The sequence below is a fragment of the Penicillium daleae genome (genome assembly GCF_028827525.1).
Source record: "Penicillium daleae strain IBT 16125 chromosome Unknown utg000007l_segment0_segment0, whole genome shotgun sequence".
Taxonomy (NCBI): Eukaryota; Fungi; Ascomycota; class Eurotiomycetes; order Eurotiales; family Aspergillaceae; genus Penicillium; species Penicillium daleae.
The window spans coordinates 1,594,317-1,616,013 of NW_026623155.1; the positions used below are offsets into that span (position 1 = coordinate 1,594,317).

At 50.3% G+C, this 21,697-nt stretch overlaps 9 protein-coding genes across 9 annotated transcripts; 5 read left to right on the plus strand and 4 right to left on the minus strand.

The window, feature by feature from the left end:
* Positions 1 to 380: 380 nt before the first annotated feature.
* N7458_007736 (mating alpha-pheromone PpgA) lies at positions 381 to 782 on the plus strand (the record flags this gene model as incomplete). Its single annotated transcript, XM_056911118.1, has 1 exon — positions 381 to 782. The coding sequence occupies one exon, from the start codon at positions 381 to 383 to the stop codon at positions 780 to 782; it is 402 nt and encodes a 133-aa protein (XP_056763944.1).
* A 1,599-nt stretch (positions 783 to 2,381) lies between these two features.
* Positions 2,382 to 4,453, plus strand: N7458_007737 (uncharacterized protein; the record flags this gene model as incomplete). The annotated part of the gene is made up of 2 exons (XM_056911119.1): positions 2,382 to 3,347; positions 3,410 to 4,453. The coding sequence occupies 2 exons, from the start codon at positions 2,382 to 2,384 to the stop codon at positions 4,451 to 4,453; spliced, it is 2,010 nt and encodes a 669-aa protein (XP_056763945.1).
* Positions 4,454 to 7,684: 3,231 nt separating this feature from the next.
* On the minus strand, positions 7,685 to 8,591 carry N7458_007738 (18S rRNA methyltransferase BUD23; the record flags this gene model as incomplete). The annotated part of the gene is made up of 2 exons (XM_056911120.1): positions 7,685 to 8,504; positions 8,569 to 8,591. 2 exons carry the CDS (start codon positions 8,589 to 8,591, stop codon positions 7,685 to 7,687), a joined length of 843 nt encoding a protein of 280 aa, XP_056763946.1.
* Positions 8,592 to 8,819: 228 nt separating this feature from the next.
* N7458_007739 (uncharacterized protein) lies at positions 8,820 to 9,600 on the plus strand (the record flags this gene model as incomplete). The annotated part of the gene is made up of 2 exons (XM_056911121.1): positions 8,820 to 8,889; positions 8,963 to 9,600. 2 exons carry the CDS (start codon positions 8,820 to 8,822, stop codon positions 9,598 to 9,600), a joined length of 708 nt encoding a protein of 235 aa, XP_056763947.1.
* A 595-nt stretch (positions 9,601 to 10,195) lies between these two features.
* On the minus strand, positions 10,196 to 14,383 carry N7458_007740 (GTPase-activating protein BEM3; the record flags this gene model as incomplete). Its single annotated transcript, XM_056911122.1, has 3 exons — positions 10,196 to 10,236; positions 10,295 to 10,894; positions 10,957 to 14,383. The coding sequence occupies 3 exons, from the start codon at positions 14,381 to 14,383 to the stop codon at positions 10,196 to 10,198; spliced, it is 4,068 nt and encodes a 1,355-aa protein (XP_056763948.1).
* An 868-nt stretch (positions 14,384 to 15,251) lies between these two features.
* On the minus strand, positions 15,252 to 17,458 carry N7458_007741 (mitochondrial distribution and morphology protein; the record flags this gene model as incomplete). Its single annotated transcript, XM_056911123.1, has 3 exons — positions 15,252 to 15,383; positions 15,440 to 16,653; positions 16,708 to 17,458. The coding sequence occupies 3 exons, from the start codon at positions 17,456 to 17,458 to the stop codon at positions 15,252 to 15,254; spliced, it is 2,097 nt and encodes a 698-aa protein (XP_056763949.1).
* A 246-nt stretch (positions 17,459 to 17,704) lies between these two features.
* On the plus strand, positions 17,705 to 18,596 carry N7458_007742 (pre-rRNA-processing protein PNO1; the record flags this gene model as incomplete). Its single annotated transcript, XM_056911124.1, has 3 exons — positions 17,705 to 17,774; positions 17,833 to 18,473; positions 18,540 to 18,596. 3 exons carry the CDS (start codon positions 17,705 to 17,707, stop codon positions 18,594 to 18,596), a joined length of 768 nt encoding a protein of 255 aa, XP_056763950.1.
* Positions 18,597 to 18,824: 228 nt separating this feature from the next.
* prs3 (proteasome core particle subunit beta 6) lies at positions 18,825 to 19,665 on the minus strand (the record flags this gene model as incomplete). Its single annotated transcript, XM_056911125.1, has 2 exons — positions 18,825 to 19,512; positions 19,574 to 19,665. 2 exons carry the CDS (start codon positions 19,663 to 19,665, stop codon positions 18,825 to 18,827), a joined length of 780 nt encoding a protein of 259 aa, XP_056763951.1.
* A 337-nt stretch (positions 19,666 to 20,002) lies between these two features.
* On the plus strand, positions 20,003 to 20,850 carry N7458_007744 (HCNGP domain-containing protein; the record flags this gene model as incomplete). The annotated part of the gene is made up of 2 exons (XM_056911126.1): positions 20,003 to 20,080; positions 20,263 to 20,850. 2 exons carry the CDS (start codon positions 20,003 to 20,005, stop codon positions 20,848 to 20,850), a joined length of 666 nt encoding a protein of 221 aa, XP_056763952.1.
* Positions 20,851 to 21,697: the final 847 nt, after the last annotated feature.

A 21,697-nucleotide genomic window follows, 5' to 3' on the forward strand; every position in this document is an offset into this window, starting at 1 on the left:
AGGCACGATATTTGCAGAACGTGACAGATCATCTTCGTTCCCTTGACTCAGGCACAAAGAACTTCAAACGAGCGGTGGCGGCCTCCAAGTTCGGTTGCTATTGAGGCTCGACAACCTGATTTCCTAATCGGGGTGTCAATAAGATGTCTTCCATCCTTTGATCCAGACAGCAACCTAGTCGATGGACGACGACGAGGCAGGATATCCTCCTCGTTCTGGAGGACTTATAAAGCCCTCCTCCTCCCCTGGCCATGGTCTGCTCCTAATTCACGATCATCATCCAACGATCTTCGTCCAGCAATCTTCCAACCAACAACCCAAAAAGACTTTCATTTCAAACCAAATCTTCTTCAAATTCACTCTCTTACACATCCTTCAACATGAAGTTCCTCTCCATTGCCATTGCCCTCATGGCCGCCACCACTGCCAACGCTGCTCCTGGTCGTACTATGCAGAAGTGGTGCGGTCACCCCGGCCAGGGCTGCGCCAAGCGCTCCGCTGAGGCCGAGCCTGAGCCCGTTGCTCAGAAGTGGTGTGCTCACCCCGGCCAGGGCTGCTACATGATGAAGCGCACTGCCGATGTCACCACCGAGGTCAAGCGCTCCGCTGATGCTCTCGCCGAGGCCATGGCTGAGGCTCACCCCGCCGCTCTTCAGAAGTGGTGCGCCCATCCCGGCCAGGGCTGCGTCAAGGTCAAGCGCACTGCCGAGGCTGTTGAGGAGGTTAAGCGCTCTGCTGATGCCCTTGCTGAGGCTATTACTGCTATGAACGACGAGGAGTAAAGGTAAGAAACATCATGATCTTTTGCAGTTTATTACCACTCATTAAACTAATTATTGATACAGAGTTCTATGTGCTTCGGCACTCTCGGAGTCCTGCGGTATCAAACACATCAATTCATCCATTGATACCAATTCTATTCATTGTCGTGAACACTATCGGGGGAAAGGAACTTGAGGATCGGGAAATTATGGGACCTTTCTATGGCGAACACTCTTTTGTCAATTGGCCATAAAGATCTTTGCTATCTGCTTATGTTTTGGAAAAAGGCCAAGGAAAGATATCAATCAGAAATAGTAGCTGGAATCTACAACGAACAATGCATTATTTCTAAGCTCATGTCCACAGCTCTCGCGTGAGAGGTTTTACAAAATATTCCATTATGGACAACTCCAACATTTTTTTTTCCCCATAGGGTAAACTTTTACACATATTCAACTCTGCCCTGAATCCCATGAATTCACAGTTCATCCATGAATCAATCGCCTTGTTTGTTCAAATGACTCAACATGGACACCCTAGTGGCTATTCGTCGGCTGCATAACCCACATTAAGCAATGTTGAGAGACTCCACATATAACCGTATAGTCTGAAAATGTCGCTCATGAAGCATTTTTGGCCTAGCGGGTATCCTGCATCGTCATCAAGCAATGAGACAAGAAGTATGAACTCCTAGTCACACCATATTAATTTCACCTTTCCACAGTAGGCTTGAATCAAGGCAATGGGAAAATGATGGATGGCCATCACATGGTCGAACTATCAACACGCATGGGTATGGGTACGGCGGTTGATAGTGGCCACCTTCACGCAAGTGGTTTTTTCATATCGTCTTTAAGACCGCTTAGAGCAAATAGTTCATTAATCATGCATCTACTGTAACATCCGAATGAGCCAAGTCAGTCTGCTTTCGAATACCCCTAAATCTCTCCCTCTTTCTCTGCATTTCTCTCTCTCTCGCGCTCTTCTCTCTCTCTCTCTCTCTCCCTCTCTCTCTCTCTCTCTACCTCTCTCCCTCTACCTCTCTCTACATCATAGCGGTAGCCTCAATTGAGAATAATGATATAGCCCCAGTCGCTACGGTAGCTCTAACTAGGCTAGTGAATTCTTCGATACTATAAGATAATATTAGGCCTTTGATTGTCTCTCGTTTAGTGTAGGTGGCGAAAATTTCAAATTCCTCGTGCGTTATTATGTTATATCGTCTATTGGTAGCCTAATTTTTCAGGTTGTCGGCAGTTAACTATGTGGCTAAGTATGGGTCTCTGCCGTTGAAATCAGTAAAAACGCCTCGCGTACTTTATCTTACTTTCTCCCCTCAGCCTGCTCCTAAGAGGTCACACGGTATTCAGAGAACCGTCTCAATCCCAAAAGCTTGGTACAACGATGCTCAGTTCGACAAAATTACAACGCAGGCCAACGCAGAATTATGATTTTCGACTCTTTGGCGATCTTTGGTTAGAAGACCCTGGCCGGCATTTGAGCGCAGATGAGCTTTCCAGGCTCAATGATCTCCTGCCATTCATTCGGGAGCTCGACTCCAAAACCTACCAGTATTAGTCCATGGTCGGTCTACTCCAACTTCGTCAGATGATATTGATATGGGACTAGCTACGAACCCACGAGAACATTCCACCGCCTGGGACCTGAACGAGGCCTTTGAAAAGCTCGTGGCTGATGAGGGACGGTGGTGGAGATCCCGCGGCGTTGATAGGCCCCATGAATTCATGTTACCACCCCATGGGTCCTTAGACGCATTGGTGGCTTGCCACATGTTTAATCCAACCTTTTGTGTTGCAGACCCATATGCCACAGCGATGTATAACATGTCCAACCCGTCCATGGCACAAATCAATAGGGCTGGGTTCAACACGGAAAATTCGCTCTTCTTCGACCATTTCGCCAGGAGAGAAGACAGTGAACATGTTGATAAATTCTATCCTAAAGATCTTTGTGATATATACGTCCGATTCATATCTGCACTTCGACATGCAATGAGGGCCGTTGTGGAAGTGTGCTGGGGCTTTAGAGTCCATCAACGAATGCAGACTCTGTGCAACCTTCAACAATTGACACTTTGGGGAGAATACAGAGACGTTACTTTACACCTCGAGTTTTCAAATGATCAAAAGTCACTCAAACGCTTTCTGCTGTTTGTGAGACACCCCCAATCCTACGCATATGTGAAGAGCACGACCGAGAGAGCCCAAGAATTCAGAAGTCGCAATGGGAGGGTCCAAGACCTAAAGCTAAAGGTAGCATCTCTTCTCGGGAATATAGAGATTGAGCCTCATTTCTATGAGTATGGCCCTGGACTTCTCACCAAATTCAAAGAGACAGGTGACAGGAGGGCAAGAAGAGAAAAGATGCGCGGGGAAGCTCGAGCACAGCTTAGAGCTGTTTTCCCAGAAATTCCTCTTAGGACTGAAAGCAAGCTTTCTCCCTTGGCTACCTCAGCAGCCGATCAAGAAGAGCTCGCTACGATAGACAATTTTCGCGCATTGTGGAGCTCAAATGCTATCTCAAACCCCCAAACCGAACCAGACCTTTCAGTGAATGAAGTTCAGGTAATGAAGAGTCTTCTTTGACCAAATATCTCGTGTTTTTTTAAGAGACTAACGTGGGACAGAGGCTCTGCCGTCTCGAGTCCATATCTCAATTCTGGGACAGACTCTTGGAGCTGTCTGCCAGTTTCATCCCTGACGCCATGGACACGACAAGGACTCTAGCTACTAGAATCCCAAGCATGATCCAGGATTTGTTCTCCAACTTGGACGAGCATGATTGGACGGACATTTCTGGATGGGATGAACTCCCCGAGGAGCTTGTTCTATTCCTCGGCGACCAAGAAGGTCTCCGGGTCGATAGACAACCAATTTCCTCCCGACAAGACCTCGAACGAGCGTTTTATCTCCTTCATATTAGAGGAGATCCCCAACGTTTCAGCATTGTTACCCTCGCTTTCCGTGTTCTTTTTGCGTATGGTCAGAAGATCTCACGCCCAAGAAGACCGAGCGTCGACCTTCTCCTTGTCATGCACGCCCCTCCACAGAACATTGTTCCTCGGAAATGTTTAGGGTGTGGAAGAAGAGTTCTCGACGATTCTTTTGCCTATTACGCGAAAGGCGACATAACCTACTATGTTACATGGAGTTTGGAGAAAACTTGTGGCCTTCCCGGATGTCCCAAGATGCATGTTCAACTTATACCGTTCGACCCGTTCCAGAAGCATGTCCAACCCCTCCGTACCGATCTCCTTCCTCTAGCCGACAAGGAAACGTCTTGGCAGTGGTACTTTCTTCGCCTACCTGAGGAATTTACGGACCTTCCTAGGACTGTGGAGACTCGATGCAGCAAGTGTCGCGCGATAGAGGTTTGCACGCGCCCAAGGTGGACCTTCCACGCGGAACCGAAATTTGTTCTCCAAATACATAAATGTCCGAAGTGCCAGGCAATCAGTCGCTTTAGGCCGACGAATGCTATGATTCCAATGATCACGGTTCCCGGGTTGTCTAAACTATGGAAATCGTTCAAGAAGAGGGGGGTTGACCTTAGAGATTATCCCAGGCTTCCCCAGTACTACTTTTCTCGAGATCCTCTGTTCATGCGAATCGAAAAACTCGCTGAAGCGAAAGAGTCACTTAGGCTCGCGAAGCAAGAGGGAGATCAGTGAGTGAGACTTGGGGATCCGAGGCGGATCATCCCTCTCTATATAAAAATCTCATTCGACCATTTGAATTTCTTTCTCAGTCTTACGCATCCTCTATCAACCGACCAGAGTTGCCCTAGCGACACTAGAGGTGGTAGTAAGAGGGAATCAGAGATGCTAGGGAAGTGTCAAGTAATAATAGAGGGACCAGGCGGATAAGATGAGAATGGTCTGATTGACAAAGAAGAGATTCGCTGCACTCTTGTATTGTCCTCAATACAGCTCAGTCTTGATAAAGGATCAGCTCCTCATATAGCGATAAATTGCCCAATCTTCCGTTCCTTTCCCATATGGTCCAGCGGTCAGGATCACCCGCTTTCACCCTGAATAGTCGAAACGTGACAACACCTTCGACTTGGAGAAATACCGGGTAGGCCCGGGTTCGACTCCCGGTATGGGAAGTTCAATTTCCAAACCATTTAATTTTTTCAGCTTCCATGGCAGCCCTCTCACTGCGGAAGATAACCATTTATTCTTTTTAACGAAGGTACTACTACTACTCTATGATTATATGAGCCAAAGTCTTTCCGCAGGAAATTTTTGTTTATGGATGCCCTGCGCCATTGGCCTGTCCTTGGCTTATAAGAGGCCTTTTTCTCCCTTCCTCCCCCCCTCTCTCTCTCGGAGATCTCTAGGTTGACCGAATAATTCTATGTAACTATTGGTTGCTTCCTTTGCATAGACGTAGAGACTTCCTTAGTCACTGATTGTTCTGTCTTATTATCATTAACCTTTCCGACATGATCCACCGATCAGGACCACCCTTCGCCCTACTCAGGCCTTTCTTGTTGGTGGGAAGTTCATCGGTATGGGAGATTAGCGCCTGAAAACCAGTTAGTTTATTCATTCAATTCATTATTTTTTGGCTTCCATGGTAATTCTCGGTGTGGGAAGGAAGTAAGGTTAGGAAACAGTCTATGGTTTTATGCTTTTACGTCTCGTCTGTACTTGGACCATTGATTTTGTTCCCTTTCATCAACCTTTCCCATATAGTCCAGCGGTTAGGATCACCCGCTTTCACCCTATAGGCAAAAGTCAACAAGCTTTCCCTAGACAGGTCCGGGTAGGCCCGGGTTCGACTCCCGGTATGGGAGATTTCACAGTTTGGCTGTGCTTTTTGCTGATGTTTTTTACTTCGGTGATTTATCTTGGATTTTACGAATGGGTGTTTGTAGTTACATGTATCAGCTTCTTTCACAATCTTACAGACTTTTTTAAGCTTCATGATGTGATATCGGTATAGGTGGTCTAGCACAACACTACTGGGCACCCACCACCTGATTGCGACTTCTAAGTTACGGATGCGTCAGGACTTCTCAAGCCCAAAATAACTACAGTGTATATCTATCCAGTATATATCCTACTAAATTAATTCAATCTTTCGGGCACCCATGCGGCCAGCCGCACCCACGTGTCGCCAAGGAAGAGGGTTCAATATTCTACAATCAATACCAATAGCAAGTTCATAATGTTTCATACTAGCAAGAAGAGTGTAGCTATAATAGCGATTGAAAGTGTTAGAAAACCTACCCCCGCCTCATACCGTCCTGATTCACCCTGCCTCGCATTCCTCCCAAGACTCGGTCACTTCAGTCTTCGTAGATGAAAACTCCTCGATAGACTTAACATCAATAGCCTCGTCCGGATCAAGCCCAAGCCCCTGTAACGAGCCAAGTACCATCCGATATGAATAGTCCGTATCAGGGCCAAGCTCAAAACGCTTCATTAGCTCCTTTCCCCCGTGATGCGCCAATTCAAACCCCCGAGACTCTTCGCAACACAAACACTTCACGGTGCAATGGCCGGCCGAAAGCCTCCCCTTTAATGGACTAACACGACTTAGACAGCACCCACAATCTCTTCCACAACAACCTCCTCGATCAGCGCAATCCTGAACGAGTATCTCATTCATGTACCATGCTGGATCGGAACGGGTTAATTCCATTCCCCGTAGAAACGGACCCTCTGGTATCGAAGCCCTCGCCGCGTACCATCCTCGTTCGCTGAACCATAGCTCAACTTTTTGTTCGTGAAGTGAATCCTTCATTTCTTGAATGTCGGGTTTTTTCTGAGATCTCGCGATCTTTTTCTCGAGTGCTGCCACGTACTGATCGAATTTTCGAACATTCTATTCTTTTTGAAGTAGTTTCATGGCGCGTGGTATGATTTTATCTTCGTCTTCGAACCAAAGTGACGCCCGGAATTTTTGCAGGGCAGCTAGATCCCCGGATTTCATCAAATCCACTTCCTCTTTTGTTTTGTGCCTCGGCGGCTGCTTGTTGAGGGGCTTGTCAAGTGTGCAAGCCATGATAACGAGTGATTAGAGAGTTGTCTTGTATAACAATTGTGAAAGAGGCTGATTTTAGCAGTAGGACGAAAGCTGACTACGACAAAGTTAGACAAACTTGCACATTGAATAGCTATTTGGAAATAAGGCATGCTATGTGCATGACTGAATAATGATAGCCTCCTTCCTCACTGGTGGTACACTTAGCCCAATATGTAAAACCATGACCAAACTATTCTAATTTAGGCCCGAGCAGCCGTTCCAGGGTGCGGCACTGTTGCGAACCACCCATTGACAACTGCGTCAGATATGGACGAGCTAGATAGGCCTACTTTGGCTAGTATGGATGCGTGGAGCTTTCGTGATGCAGTTAATCTACACTTTATCACTCTTCTTCAGATTCTCACTGCAAGTGTGCTTCTCGCTTCGAGACTTCTACCCTTTTCAATACTGCTTACAAGACATTTAATGGACTCGTCAGATGATTGTATTGCTCTAGAACGTTTTAGGCCGTAAACATGACTCGGTACTAAATAGCACCAACACAAGAAACTTTTGAGTAGATGGAGAAAGACTGGGAGTCGTAAACTTCCGGCAAAAGTGGCCGACCTTGGCCGAGGCGAGATAGTAGATCCATAGATCCAATGATCAAATGGACTAGAAGTACTCGCTCTGGACTGGTCGCAGTATGTGAATCTCCCGAGGGAGAACCAGGCCAAGGAGTGGGCAATCGTCAGACCCTTGCCTCATTGTCCACATGTGGAGGGTATCGTTATCGGCTGGAAAGAAAAGGGTATCACAGAACATTTTTGCGTGGCCACACACTCCGAAGAGGCACAGGCCAGCTGGGTGATCGAGGTAACCACCCGGGAAGAGAGAAAAGGATTGCAAAGGCAGGCCAAGAGCAATCAGAAGGCGATACGTCTCTTGCGACCCGTATACTTTGAATTAGCCTTGACAACCTTGCCCTTCCTCTGCATCTGCTCCTTCTTCTTCATGATCCAAGCCTTATCACCCTTCCTAGACGGGTTCCGCGCACTGTTCACCTCCGCAGCCTTCCTCCGGGCATCAAGAACATCCACGTCATCCATACCATTGACAACACCAGTAATATCACCGTGCAAACCGCCACCGCCGACAGTCAAAACCAGGTAGAGCTTGCTGTTCTTAGTGCCAGGATCATCCTCCAGCATACCAGCACCGAATCCAGCCTTGATAGCCGCACCGCTAATCATGCTCCGCTGAATATCATTCTTAGGATAGAACTGGCAAACAGCCCGTCCGCCGCGGCGCAGACTCGCGTATAGACCCTCGAAAAAGCGCTTCAGACGGCCCTCGGGGCTCACGTCGCTGGTCTCCGCATTACACAGCCACTGGATCGCACTGATACTAATGGCTGCGTCGAATGTACCAGGTCGGAAGGGGACTCCCTGACCAATGTCTGCAAGGAAGAGATCGCCCTCGACTTCGCGTTGCAGGGCCACATCCAGCATGCTGGGGGCAATGTCCATGCCCACCCAGGTGTGTGGCCCGCCATCTTCGGGAGCAACTTCGGACAACATTTCGCCTGATAGACCGGAGCCACAGCCGATGTCGAGGATCAAGGAGGGAGATTTCAGGTCGAGGAGCTCGAGGGCGCGGTGGGTCATGTCGGCCTGGATATTCCGGATACGCGACGAGGTCGTATACTTGCGGGACTCATTGTCGTTGTAGAAGAGATCGGGCGGGCTGTACACGGCAGGTTAGTCAGATCAAAGATGACACCAAGTGTATAAGGCTAGTGTCAACGTACAGGATATCCTCGGGGCGCGACATGGTGGCTGTGGGTGGACAAAGTCCCAAAAATTCAAGATAAGAAATGAAAGCGGAGGGTCGAGATAATTATTTTTTTGAGAGCGGAGTGGACGCCTGAGCGATCAGGCATTTGTTTTCCGGGAGCGTCATGGGCGGGTTCGCGACACCTTTCGCTTTCCATCCCAGCTCTCCGCAGCTCTCCGTTTCTTCAACTTCCACCTCAGCCATTCCACAAATCTACCCTTCATTATGTGGATCCTACCTCTGGTAGGATACTTGGGGGTGATAGTCGGCTTTGCCTTTCTCACCCTAGCCATCGGTAAGCTCCACCCGCAAGCTCCAAATCAACCAGCTCCACGAGATCACGAAGAACGGGACTAACACGACTCCAGCATCGGGCCTATACTACCTCTCCGAGCTCGTAGAGGAACACACCGTCCTCGCCCGCCGACTCCTCAACCGCCTCATATACATCATCATCGGCATCCAAGTCCTCCTCGTACTAATCGATCGCTTCCCGATCTCGCTATCCATCCTCAGCATCCTCTCCCATCTAGTCTACGCCAGCAACCTGCGCCGCTTCCCAATTGTCAAGTTGACCGATCCACTCTTCATTCTTTCCTGCGTGCTGGTCCTTCTCAACCACTGGCTATGGTTCCGCCACTTTTCGAAGCCGTTCCCCGCGTCCCGGCGCAACGAGGGTAACTGGCGCCAGCCGTACCAGATCGACTACGAAGCTATGCCCTCTTTCTCCGAGGTGGCCTCATACTTTGGACTGTGTGTCTGGTTGGTTCCCTTTGCGCTGTTTGTCAGTCTCAGTGCGGGCGACAATGTCCTGCCTAGCATGGGATCTGAATATGCCACCGGCGAGCATACCTCGTCCGGACTCGGCCACAGCCGCGGTCCGTCCGACGGCAAGGCGAAGAACAAGGGAATGGCGAAGGCCTTGGTGGATAATGTGCGGGACTGGGCTCGGGAAAACGGCGAGCTGATGGGGTTCTGGCGGGGGGAGCGCACGAGGCGGTTTTAAGAGGCTCTGGGATGAGAGCGTCAATGACAAATTTTAACGGTATATAATGAACTGAATCTAGATGTGCGTGCTTCTGTACTTGTTGGGGATTTTATTGGTCAATTTGGAAATATATTATGACAAAAAGACGTGTACTATATCAAGAAATATGACGCACGATCATGCTGCATAGCTGAAGGAACATCCAATCAAGTCGCTGAATTTCAAACCATCGGGCAAACCGATAAGAGGAGAAAAGAATGTCAACGAGAAAGGAAAAATAACGAAGGTTGAAGAGTAAGAAAAGTGAAAGAGGGAAAAAAAGGGGGTATAACGGTAGATCAATACAAGGATAGATCACACATAAAAGAAAGAGAAAAGTCATCAACGGATTGAAAAAATAGTTCTCAAGGCATGAAAGCCAATGCCTCGAATATTGCAGCCTCGTCCTGATTACCATTATCATTAAACATTCCCTCGCGACTCTGCTGGTGCCAAGTGGGTGGTAAAGTCGTCATTCTGCGTGCAATTCATAATCAAAGAGGCGTGTAGAGGGTTTCGAGTTTGAAGTATGTTTGTGAGGGAAAAGGGCGACATGGGCGTTGATTTTGGTGGGTTATTTATTGCCCTGGTGGAGGGAAGCAAAATCATCAGGAGCTAGAAAAACAAAGAGTTAGCTGTTTTCATTCAAAAGTTACGAGCAACCATCACGTACTACTCTCCATAAAAAGCATGGAGCTTTCCCGCCTCTTGGACTTGGCGGAACGAGTGTCGTCCAAGTTCGGGTTCAACATTCCATTCAAGGAGTGATATTGGTTCGAGGCTCCCGGGTGGGGGTTGTAGCCTTCATTCCTATAGCCCGATTGTTCGTAAGAGGGCTGCATGGGGATGAAGCCGGTCTCGTGTGGAGCACGATTGTCAACATGACCGCTCGAGCCATCTCCCGCACCGCGGAAGGATGTCTGATTATATGCAGGAGTCGGGATATCCGAGAACATCTGATGGCGGGGAGAGCGAACATCGTCGGGGGATAGAGTGTTTTGCACAGTCAGCTCCATGGCCGGCGAGTTAGAGCTAGCATCACCAAAGATGCTGTCAAAGTCGGTGAGGAACATCGAGAATACTGGCGCGGGGATGTTAAGAGTGGGAGCAAAGACGATGCCCACGTTTCGGACGGTCATCTTGTTCACGTCCGAGTTGTTTACAATCTCGATCAAGAACAGCGACAGTGCTCGCAGCAGTGAAAGGTTCGGCTTGGGCAATCGGTGGACCAATGCGTTAAAAGCGAGGACCTTCTTCTGCTTATCATCGAGTTCTATTAAGAGAGAATTGGTTAGCTTTAGATCTTATGAAGAGATAGGAAGACGGGTACCATACCAAGGACACGAAGGAAATCCAGATGAAGTTCCCGAGTCAACACGGTTGTCGGAAGTTCGCGCAAGTATTGCTTGAAAAGAGATGCGACGGCATGAACATCGTAATACTGATCCCCGGTCAAGAAATCAACATCTCCTTCATTATTGAAACGCTCTTTTAATGCCTTGATCACAACGTTGGAGCCACTCAAGCGGAAGATACCCTCTTCCAAAGCGGCATCCTTGGCATGCAGGTATTCAATGCAACGATAGACCACAGCAGGAAGATCCGCTTCAACGCCAATAGGACCACAATCCTGGACAGCTTCGGCCAGAGGAATACCGAAGACGGGCTTGACGTTCTCCCTCCGCTCGACTGGCGCGGCTGATGTCTCGCTAGCTTGTGCAGCCAAATCGAAGGAAGACCTTGTGCGGAAGCCCCAGATGCTACGCTTCTTCTCTTTCACTGAAGTGGTTGTGGCCGATGGCTTGTTACCCCAGGCCCCAACATCATGGATCACCGCACCGTTGGTGGGCCCGGAAATGATCTTTGGTGACTGCAAAGCTGGGTCGATCCCAGACTGGTTCCAGTCTTTGAAGTCGGTGGACGGGGTGCTGGGCATGTGTGGTGATCGAGGAGCCTGTTCGAGAGAACCCCCGATGATAGGAGGCTCAGCTGCAACGGTATCATCGAAACTAAACCCTTGCACAGCGCCACCTTCATGGTCGGGACTATCAACACCACGGCCAGATTTCTTGCTCCCATCCTTGGACCCCTTGGCCTTGGATCCAGAACTGGAGAACGGTTTTCCTTGGGCCTGCGATTGTTGCTTCGATGATGCGTCACCATCCGAAGAAGGTGCTTCCACGTACTCCATCAACGCATCCACCCACTGATCGCGCTCCTCGTCTTTCTCAGCACAGAGCACATGGCGCACAAGAGCCGATGAATCCTTTTTCTTGGGTTCTAATATAAGGAAAGCATGACGATATTGATTGTCAGCGTCCTCGTCCGCCGGAGGCGAGTTGCTTTGGCTATTGGAGTTCTGAGACTGCTTGCCAATTTGGGCATGAAGAAGCTTGATGGTTCCCATGTGAGCGCCACCAGGAGACTCATAGTACTTCAACTCGGGCCCATGGAGCACGAAGTAGCGGGCTTTCCAACCGCCGAAATTCTTGCCTCGCTTGGTCAAATAACCTTCCTTCCTGGGTTTGCCATCCGGTCCTCGAAGCATGTCCGGTTTCGCTTGGCCTGGGCCCTTTAGAAGGCTGGTCTCATCGTCACGAGGTTCGATAGCATCATTGGAGAGGAATTGGCAAATGACCAATGCCGCTCTCTCATCCATGGGGGTATCCAGAAGATTGTCAAAGTATATGTTCAGCACAGCGCGGCGGGCGTCTACCTTGGCTGGGGAATGACCGCTGAAAATGCTGCGATCAGGTAATTTTCCAGAAAAAGTGGCCAGCTGTCGTATCTGGTGATCTAACTGAGGTAGAGATGCAATGACTTTCTCCACGCGCCAGAGCTCCGCCATCTCAGATCTAGAGATGACGCTCAGGGTAAACACCGGTTCCTCATCCAATGGCTTGGATGCCATATAACTATTTCTAGAGGGTCGCAGCCGTGAGGAGGACACCCGAACCTGAATAAGTGGGAGGGCGTTCGGAGGAAGGAGAAGGCCGGGATATTCATCCGACACAAGTCCTTGATAGATGGTGGTATCGGGGAAACGGGGAGATTTAGGGCTGTCAATCTTGACCGTAGGATCAATCGACGGGATTGGACCCCCGGGTCTCCCGGTCGTAGGCTGAGCATCTGCACTTGGGAAGTTGGTGGGGTAGTTTACAGCTCTTGGAGATGTAGGCACGCCTCCGAGGTTATAACCTGCCTGAGTCGCAAAATCTCGGGGCATCCGCGGCAGCGGAGATCCAATAGGTCGGTCCTCAGGCCGTGGGCTTAACGGCAAACCCGGGCTTTTCGGCATGGAAGCTATAGAACGCCCGTTCGGGCCGGAGGGGTTGGGTCGAGAGTTCAAGACGGACCCCAGAGACCCAGTTGCGCCGACATTTGGTGGCGATCTCGTTACTAGCTCACGAGGGACTGGGTTGCCACTGGCAGATGCGCCGGCATCCTGTGAGCCGTAGGGGACCTCAAACTTGGCAGCACCGACGGAACCGGGCGCACCCAAGTCTGTCTGTAAGGCAGCCTCACGGTCTTGGTCATCTTCTTCGCGTGTTTTTCTTCTTCCACGTTCCGAGCTCGATCTTCCCCTCACATCCTGTCCTTCACCGTAGTCGGAGTCGGAATCAGCGTCTACTACCTCCTCCCGGGCATGACCGCCTTGTCGCAGGTTCAAGGGCGCTGGAGGTGGTTTGCGAAATGGATGTGGGAGCCTTTGCGAATCAGATCCGATGAGAGATGATAGGCTACCTGCTGAGCGAGGGCTTGAGTCGGTTCCTCCTCGAGGGAACCCAGATGTCGCGATGGGAGGGACAGCCGTTGCCTGTTCGATTCCTCGATCCCCACCCTTCTTCTCGTTTCTTGATACAATTGTGGTCTGGCTAGCACGAGAATCCGCATCTGCCGAGACCGTTCGCGGGGCCGAGATTCCAACAGCTGGTACAGGAGGCGCGGCGTCCTGTAGCTCCTTGACTTTCTTTTTATATTTCTCCTTCTCTTTGAACGCGCGATCCAGATCCTTGTTCAGGCCCAGAATAAGCGTCCGCTGTTTGTCGACCAACTTCCACAGCTGAGCATTCTGCGATGCAGCTTGGTGTTTCTCCCTCAGGAGGTGCACAATAACTGCCTCCGCAGAGCCAGCAGCGGCGATAAGGTTGTTAATATCGGCCGGGCTCAAGGACTTAGCGTCGAAGGTTGATCGCTGGGAGGCAGTGGACAAAGAAGAAATCGCCGAGTCAATCGACGAGGTCCGAGGCATGGCACGGGGAGTTGGACGGTCCCCGGGTGTCGACAGCACAGAGCTGATAGATGACGACGCGGAGCGATCGGGTTCGGACGCACCAGGCGATTTGGCAATATGACCATCCCCATGCCTGGCGGCAGAGTCCACCTGGTCCGCGCTCATCATCTCGGGGGACTGGAATATAGGGTAGGCAGTGTTCGAAGGCGGTGCTGGGAACGACGCATTGGCTATACGAGATATAGGCGATCGATTCTGGGAGGGCGACGGGTTGGCGCTCGATCGTGGAGAAAGCGGACTCTGGGAGACGGGAGATTCTTCGAGCCGATATGGCTGAGGGAGGGACTTGGTATGCAGAGGCGAAGGTGAAATATGGCGGGTTCCAGGAGGTCCGGGGCGCGCCGCCATGTCGGATCGCGCGCCTAAGTAATCTCGAGGGATGAGACCCGTATTTAGAGGCGGGTAAGCAGAAGGCTGAGGTGAGTTCCCTCCGGGTGAAGCCTCTTCACTGCCTCGCCGCTGCGACATGATTCAGGGATCAGCATCAGAGGGGTCTCGGGGACTGGGGAAGAGCAAAGGCCCAGGGGGGGGTGAGACGGGCGGGATGGCGGGTCCTCGGGGGGTGCGAGGCTGAGAGCTGAAGCTTCGGGCAGGAAAAGAAAGGGGGAGGAACGTGTCTCAGCCAAAGAAGAGTCAAAAGAGTCAAAACACTCAAACAAACCCGGGACTGGGTTTCTCCCCAAGGCCGGTGGGTGGAGTAGAAACAGAACAGAAAAATAAAAAAGGACGAGAGAGAAAAGGGGTGTTTGGTGATCTTTTCATTTGGTTTAATTACTCTGCTGTTTAGTTGCGAGATTGTCCAGTGGAGCCCACCGCCGACGATCCTGATGAAGAAGTGACAGCTAAACCAAAAACGAGCAAGAGAAACGAGAGTCGAGAAAATGAGGGTTTTTGTGGCGATCCGCTTTTCCGGTTAACCTGCTGTGCCTGCAGAAAGGAATAGTCCTAGACTGGTGATAAGTATCTCTAGTTCACTGATCTAGAATTACGAGTGGCCGAAGACAGTGTGGAAGTACTTTAGATATTCCTCAATAAGTGACTACTGAAGGATATATAGTACGAACATCCGGCCCAGTCTCGAGATCGTCATACTACAAGGTCAAGAATATGGCATATGTATACAGACCAGTAAGATAGATTGTAAAATGGTAAAATGGTAAAATCTAGAGAGGAGCGAGTTTCCGCCCACAAGTAGAGAAGAGTGATAGATCCATGATATGCTCCAGACTCCTCAAAATGCAAAAGAAGTTGCTATGATACAGAGTCCAACGCCAAGAAGTCTTCAGCCGCACCAAATGCCAAGGAAGAGTCGTGAGAGGGGTATGAAGGTACAGAATCATGCGATGTTGCCAGCCATGCCCATGAAGATGGCCTGGGCAGCCAGCTGAAGGGACCAAAATCCAACCTTCTTGAAACGCCGCTTACGGGCTTGATCGTCTACAACATCTCGCGCAAACGCATCGTAGGTCTATCACAGGTATTAGCATATACGAAATACAGAAGAGAGGCGGCGAAGATGCTTACCGCAGCTGACAGGTCGTCCATTAAGCCACTGTCGAAGACAGTCCAACTGCCATCAAAGTCGCTAGCAGGTTTGACGAGACGGCAGTTGATCGGGATGAAGGTGCGCTTGGAGTTGATGTACGCGACAATCGGTCGGATGAGGGCGTTGTTGATATAGGAGAGGTCGCGGGTGAAGATCGGAACGGCGGCCCGAACGTTATTGAGATGAACGCGCAGGTCCATTACAAGAAAGCGCTTATCGGCCTCGGACATCGACTCGAGATCTTTTTGAGATCGCTGGGATGCGCTTTCGGAATATTGATTGGAGGTGACGGTGGCTTCCAGTCGGTCGTAAAAGTCTGCCATGACCTTGGCCAGGCTCTCATCGTTCTCGGCAGGAAGCATGATATCGGCGACAATATCCACGGTTCCTTCGTGAATCCAGGAAAATGGTCCCTGGACACCACGGTTGAGATGGTCGATGTTCAGTCCGTCGACCCGGATGCGGTTATGTTTCTTCCATGGACTGGGTTTGCCATCCTCCTCCACGCCGTCGTCCAGGCGAGCTCCGGTAAAGCCGTGGGTCTGGCGAGGGTGGATGGTGAAAAGCGAGTTGTCAAATGACCCAGACATCATGTTGGCAGAAAGAAAATCGTAGAAGAGCCACTGCTTTCGCAGCTGAGGAAGGTCGCAAGAGAAGATGCTGACTGAGAAAGGTCTAAAGTTATCAGGCTGGTAGATTGAAACGAGCACATCGTGCATCTTGAATGAATCAATCTCGAAATCTCCGGGATTATGCTCGTGGCGATAAGACAAGGGGTCTAGATCTTCGGCTGGCCACCAGACCTGGCGGCGATCAACCACGCCCCGAATGCCCGTTACTTCGACATCCCGCAGGGGGCCTTTGCCGTTGAGCCATTTTGTAAATGACAAAGTCACATTGACGGTTTCGATGGACAGGTCGAATTGAGTGTAGTTCGTATCTTCTTCCTCCACCACCACCGAGGAATCCTCGGATCCAGTTTCGCCGCGAGCCGCGGCTGCAGCGGCTGCAGCGGCTGTCGTGGGAGAGCCTTTGCTAACATGGCCAGTGCCTTGGCCAGGCCGCCTCGACACAAATACGTTTTTGAAGGTAATTACGCCACCTCCCCATTTGGGGACGATAGCGGATTCAAAAACAACCTTTACTCCGGAAGACTTGGTCAGGTAGCTACCCACCCACCCGGCAAGCGTTTCTGTCACAAGAATTAGCACAATTACAAATTTAGGCTCGGGCCTAGGTGACACACCTTGCGCAAAGACTGTGTTAATGGCGAGAATGAGCAACGAGAAGAATGTTGTAGTTCCAACAACGACCCAGACCACATGGCCGAGGAGAACCCATGAGAACAGCGCCGTGATCTCGTCTAAGTTGAAAGGTCGGACACTTCGGATAGAGAACCACTTGAATCGCACTTTTAGGCGCGACCAAAACCCAGTTGCTGCAGCCAGAAGCTCTTCTTTTGTTGGTCGGTGTAAATGCGACATATGCGGCAAACGGTCCATTAGATGGTGGCGATTAGGAGGGGTAGGTGAAGACGGAGATGGGGGCAAATCTTGAGAGGCGTTTGAGTGAGAGGGTTGAGTGGGAATGTCGTCAGCTTTTTGGACTTTTTGCGGGTGTTCGTCATCCTTTGGAGATTTGGAGCTATTGGAAGAGACTCCATCGCGAAAACGGTCATTCGGGGTATGCAAAGCTCGCTTCCAGATATACTGAGCAGTGAGCTTTTTCGATGGGATAATGCAGGCAGTGCTGGTTTCAGCTGCCGTCGAACTCGAGGAGACGAGAACAAGAAGCCCCCCAGAAGCAAATCGCCGCGTGAGCTGGGTGGGCTTCCCGGGTGCTGATGATAAGCGTCTATGGTTGGCGAAAACCGAGTCAAAGGCGGTTCTCGACGAAGCGTCGGTGCTAGGCACGCGATTCGGTCGTATGCGGCCGAGGAATGGATGTGCCGATTCCCAAATATGGGCGTAGAGCCGGCGTCCGAAATTTGCGGACATTTTGGGGTCCTTTCACATCCTGTGGTCTGTTGCAGAAAACAGGAGAGAAAGAGAGCGAGAGGTCGAGGCTCGGGCGGCCAAAGCTTAGTGACTGGGGAAGCATGAAATCATCGGGCGTTTGTCTTGTTTGCACCGAAAAATCCACGCCCACACTTCTTTTTTCGGCGAGGGGTCCGCCACTGATAATTTCTGCGATAACAGATTATTTCTCGCCGACTTTTTTTACTTGCACCTCATACAACAACAATGCCTGCCCCAACTGCCGTCCGCCAGCCGGCGGAAGTTTCTGCTCTTCAGCAACCCGTTGAGTCCATGGGTAAGTACAGCGCCCCGAGACACTAAACAAGTATTTATTTGCGCTAACTACCTATCAGACCAAGATGATGAGGTCTTGATCGATGCCCAGGGAACGACGGAGCCAGATGTTACCAACCCCGTGGTCGAAGCCACTGCCGACTCCGAGATGCGCATCGACGAAGAGGGTCGCCCCGTTTTCACACCTGCAAAGGAGACCCATACCGCTTATCGCATCGAGACTCGCAAGGTGCCCGTTCCTCCTCACCGCATGACCCCCCTCAAAGCCAACTGGACCAAAATCTGCCCTCCTATCGTCGAGCACCTCAAGCTCCAAGTCCGAATGAACATCAAGAGCCGCGCCGTAGAACTCCGAACCTCCAAGTTCACCGCGGACGTTGGCGCTCTCCAGAAGGGCGCAGACTTTATCCGCGCTTTCACCCTCGGCTTCGATATCGACGATGCGATTGCTCTTCTCCGATTGGATGACCTGTATATCGAGACTTTTGAGATTAAGGATGTGAAGACGCTCAATGGAGAGCATCTTGGCCGTGCAATTGGTCGTATTGCTGGCAAGGATGGAAAGACCAAGTTTGCCATTGAGAACGCCAGCCGGACTCGTGTGGTGTTGGCTGACTCGAAGATCCACATTCTGGGTGGCTTCAAGAACATTCACATTGCCCGTGAGGCTATTGTCAGCCTCATTCTCGGTAGCCCTCCCGTAAGTATTTGCTGCGAAACCATAATAAACCACCTTTCCAGATTTCATTCTTCTAACACAAAACAGGGCAAGGTCTATGGCAACCTCCGAACCGTTGCTTCTCGCATGAAGGAGCGATTCTGATTTATACACATCTATATCGATTCCCGGCATGGTATGGGCGTTCAGGAGCATTTCAATTGGGTCTCTTCTTGTGTTTCAAGATATCTTACACGCGTGACGACATCAAGATAGCAATCTTGAAAAAATTTATCCAGTCTTTCTTTCAAATATATTTGAACAAAGTCAATTCACCAAGTCAAAAATTTCTTGCATTAGAAAACTATCGTAGACAGAATGACACCCTTCCCTCTAATCCTTCTTGAGAGGGTGATACACCTCCTCGATCCCATCCTTGGTGATAATGACCATTTGCAAATTATCACCGACCTCAATGTGTCGCTCCACGGCACTCGTAAAGGCGTCCCGTACAAGACCCTTGACCGTTTCTAGAGGCAGAGGCTCGGGCTTCTTCGCCGCAAGAGCATGACCCTCTCCACTTCCGGGAATGTATTGGTTCTTGAAGTTGACCTGGTTGTCCAGGAAAGGCATGATCAAGCTAGCAGCAGCACCGGCAGCACGGCACTGCTCCCTCTCGTATGAACCCACGGGATCGTAGCTGTACAAAGCTCCCTTGCCCTCCTCATCTAGACCGGCCAAGATGGCGTGTACGTAGTAAGGGAAGAACCGCTTCTGGTATAGAATAGTCGACAAGCGCTGGGCACAGGCGGAAACGGACATGGGTTTCCCGTGCTGGTACTTGTACATCTTCACCACGGTGTCGAGTCGTTCCTTGAGCGCATTACCATCGGCGGCGAATCCCACCACGGAGAGGACGATGGTGGCTCCTTCGCCCGTCTCGTCGTCGCCGCCAATTTTGAAGACCTTGGGAACCATGCGAGAGTTGATATTGTAGCCGGATGTGGAGCGGGTGTCGCCTGCCAGGATGGCGAAATCGGAACCTGTGATGCCCAGAGTCGAGCCACCATTGTCGGTATAACTAAAGACAGATGAAAGTGTGAGCTAAGGTTTTAAAGTCTGCCGGGTGGGAAGCTTCATACGGGTAGAATCCATGTTGCTTAACACCAGCTGTGGACTCAGAGAAGGAGTATCCGACAGTCTCCCGAGCTTGGTGATCCATGAGCGACGTCATCGTGAGAGCTGTCGATAATTGCGAGATTCTGTAAGCTTGAGATAGGATCGGAGGAAAAGAAAGGAGGAGGTTGGAGGAGAGAAAGGGGAGGTATTCGTTGACAGAGGTAGTTAGCAATGGAGGCTATCCGGTGTCTGACGCGATGCTGTAGCTGCCTCGCTTATGTAATACCGCGGTGGGCGGGAGCCAACTGGAGCTTGATGTACTTTCAACTAGCACATCTTGAAAGGCTAAGAAAGGACTGAGCAATTTTTGAGAAAAGAACCGGCTTGGACTATTCCCAATTTGCGGCTTGGCCTGCCAACCTTCCAAGAACTCCACGCCAAAGACCAGCACAATGCTTGGCCTCGGTGCATACGAAAGCAGTAGCGAAGAGGAAGTCGACGTGAAGCCCTCTCTTAAGTCGCAACCAACGGTATGGTCCTTCCACTTTCATACGCGGGATATCATTGACTTTGAGCTCAGCAGCACGAAAAACAGACACTGGTTGTACCAAAACAACCCGTTCAGGATAACAGTTGGTTCCCCCCACCCGCCAAATACTCGGGTCCGAAAGTTGTTGCGCTTCCATGCTGACGCTGCGTTACTCTTCCAGAGCCAGCTCCTACCGTTCAATCGAATATGCCACCGCAAATACAACCCAGTCCAGCTGTCATTGAATCTCCCAATGGTCCTGTTCTAGGTCCCGCATCTGGCCCCGCGCCTATGAGCCAAACACATTCGCCAGAAGGTCCTTCAGTTAGCGGCCGTTCATCGCCATTCTCAGCGACGCGAGCCCTGGTACACGATTTGACGCTTCCCCCAGTCCCCAATCTCGACATTCCACCTTCGCCTCCAGGGTCACCTAACGCCGCTGCCAATGCCAAGTTTGAGCATTTCCTCTCCCTAAAGAAACAAGGCGTTCATTTCAATGCGAAGCTAGCGAGCTCTTCATCCCTGCGAAATCCTAGGTTACTGATGAAAATGATGGAGCATGCGGGCATTGATGAGAAGTCGCAATACAATACGTCCCTGCCATCGGACATTTGGGATATCTCTAACCTACCCCAATGGGCTTTCAAAGAAGAACTTCTCAACTCTCAGCAAGAGGCTCGACAGAAACTGGAAGAGAAGAATGCTGCAGGCCAGAGGTCCTCCATTGAATTTGTCTCGGGAACAGAGACAAAGAGGAAAGCCAATCCATGAAATTGGTGAACAGCAATGGCAGATGTCCTCTTCCTATAGGAAGGACAGTTTTCCAAACTTCCAGACACATCCAGGCCCCAAAAGATCCAAAGCAGCTCGCTAGCGACTAAGAGTTCTGTCAGTCAGGTCCTGGACTTCAGGCAACCCCCTCGGCACCAATCGTCAAGATGTCTCCTCGCCACCCAAAAGAGAAGCATATCCAGCCGCCTCATGCGCCAGTCAGCATGGGTCATGCTCTGGCCTCCGTCAAGCCGCCGGTGAAATATGGGCTTTGAGTTCGAACTTAGGCTCTCTCTGGAGCGATGTTACACGAAGACAACGCTTTTGCATGGGGTGTTCTAGATTCATACAGGTACCTTAACTGTATCGGCATTCGAGATCCACTGTCTCGTTTGTATCATATAGCATGTCAAACATAAATGCAATGATAGTAGTAGCTAATTGAGCAACCCGATTAACGGCTACGAATCCATAAAATAGTTCCAGATGTACTTTCACTGCATTACAGCTCTTCATAGACAACGGTACCATAAAGGAAACGCTTCAAACAAAAGCACATATATTAAGAATCTCAATTTTGTACGAACAGGATCGACAAATTTGTGATCAAGTAAATTAGAGTCTCTGTATCCTCTTTCAAATATTCGCCAAGGAGGCATCATCATCATCGGGATGTTCCAGGGTCACCGGGTGCTCGCTTGATATCATGTTTAACAGAAAATTACCCAAAATGTCTACCAGCGGAAATTCGTCATTTCGCGCATGCGCCGAGTTGAACCATCGGCTTCTCGTTCCCCATACCAATCATCCATGATGCTCAAGCGACACTCCAAAATGCCCAGGTACC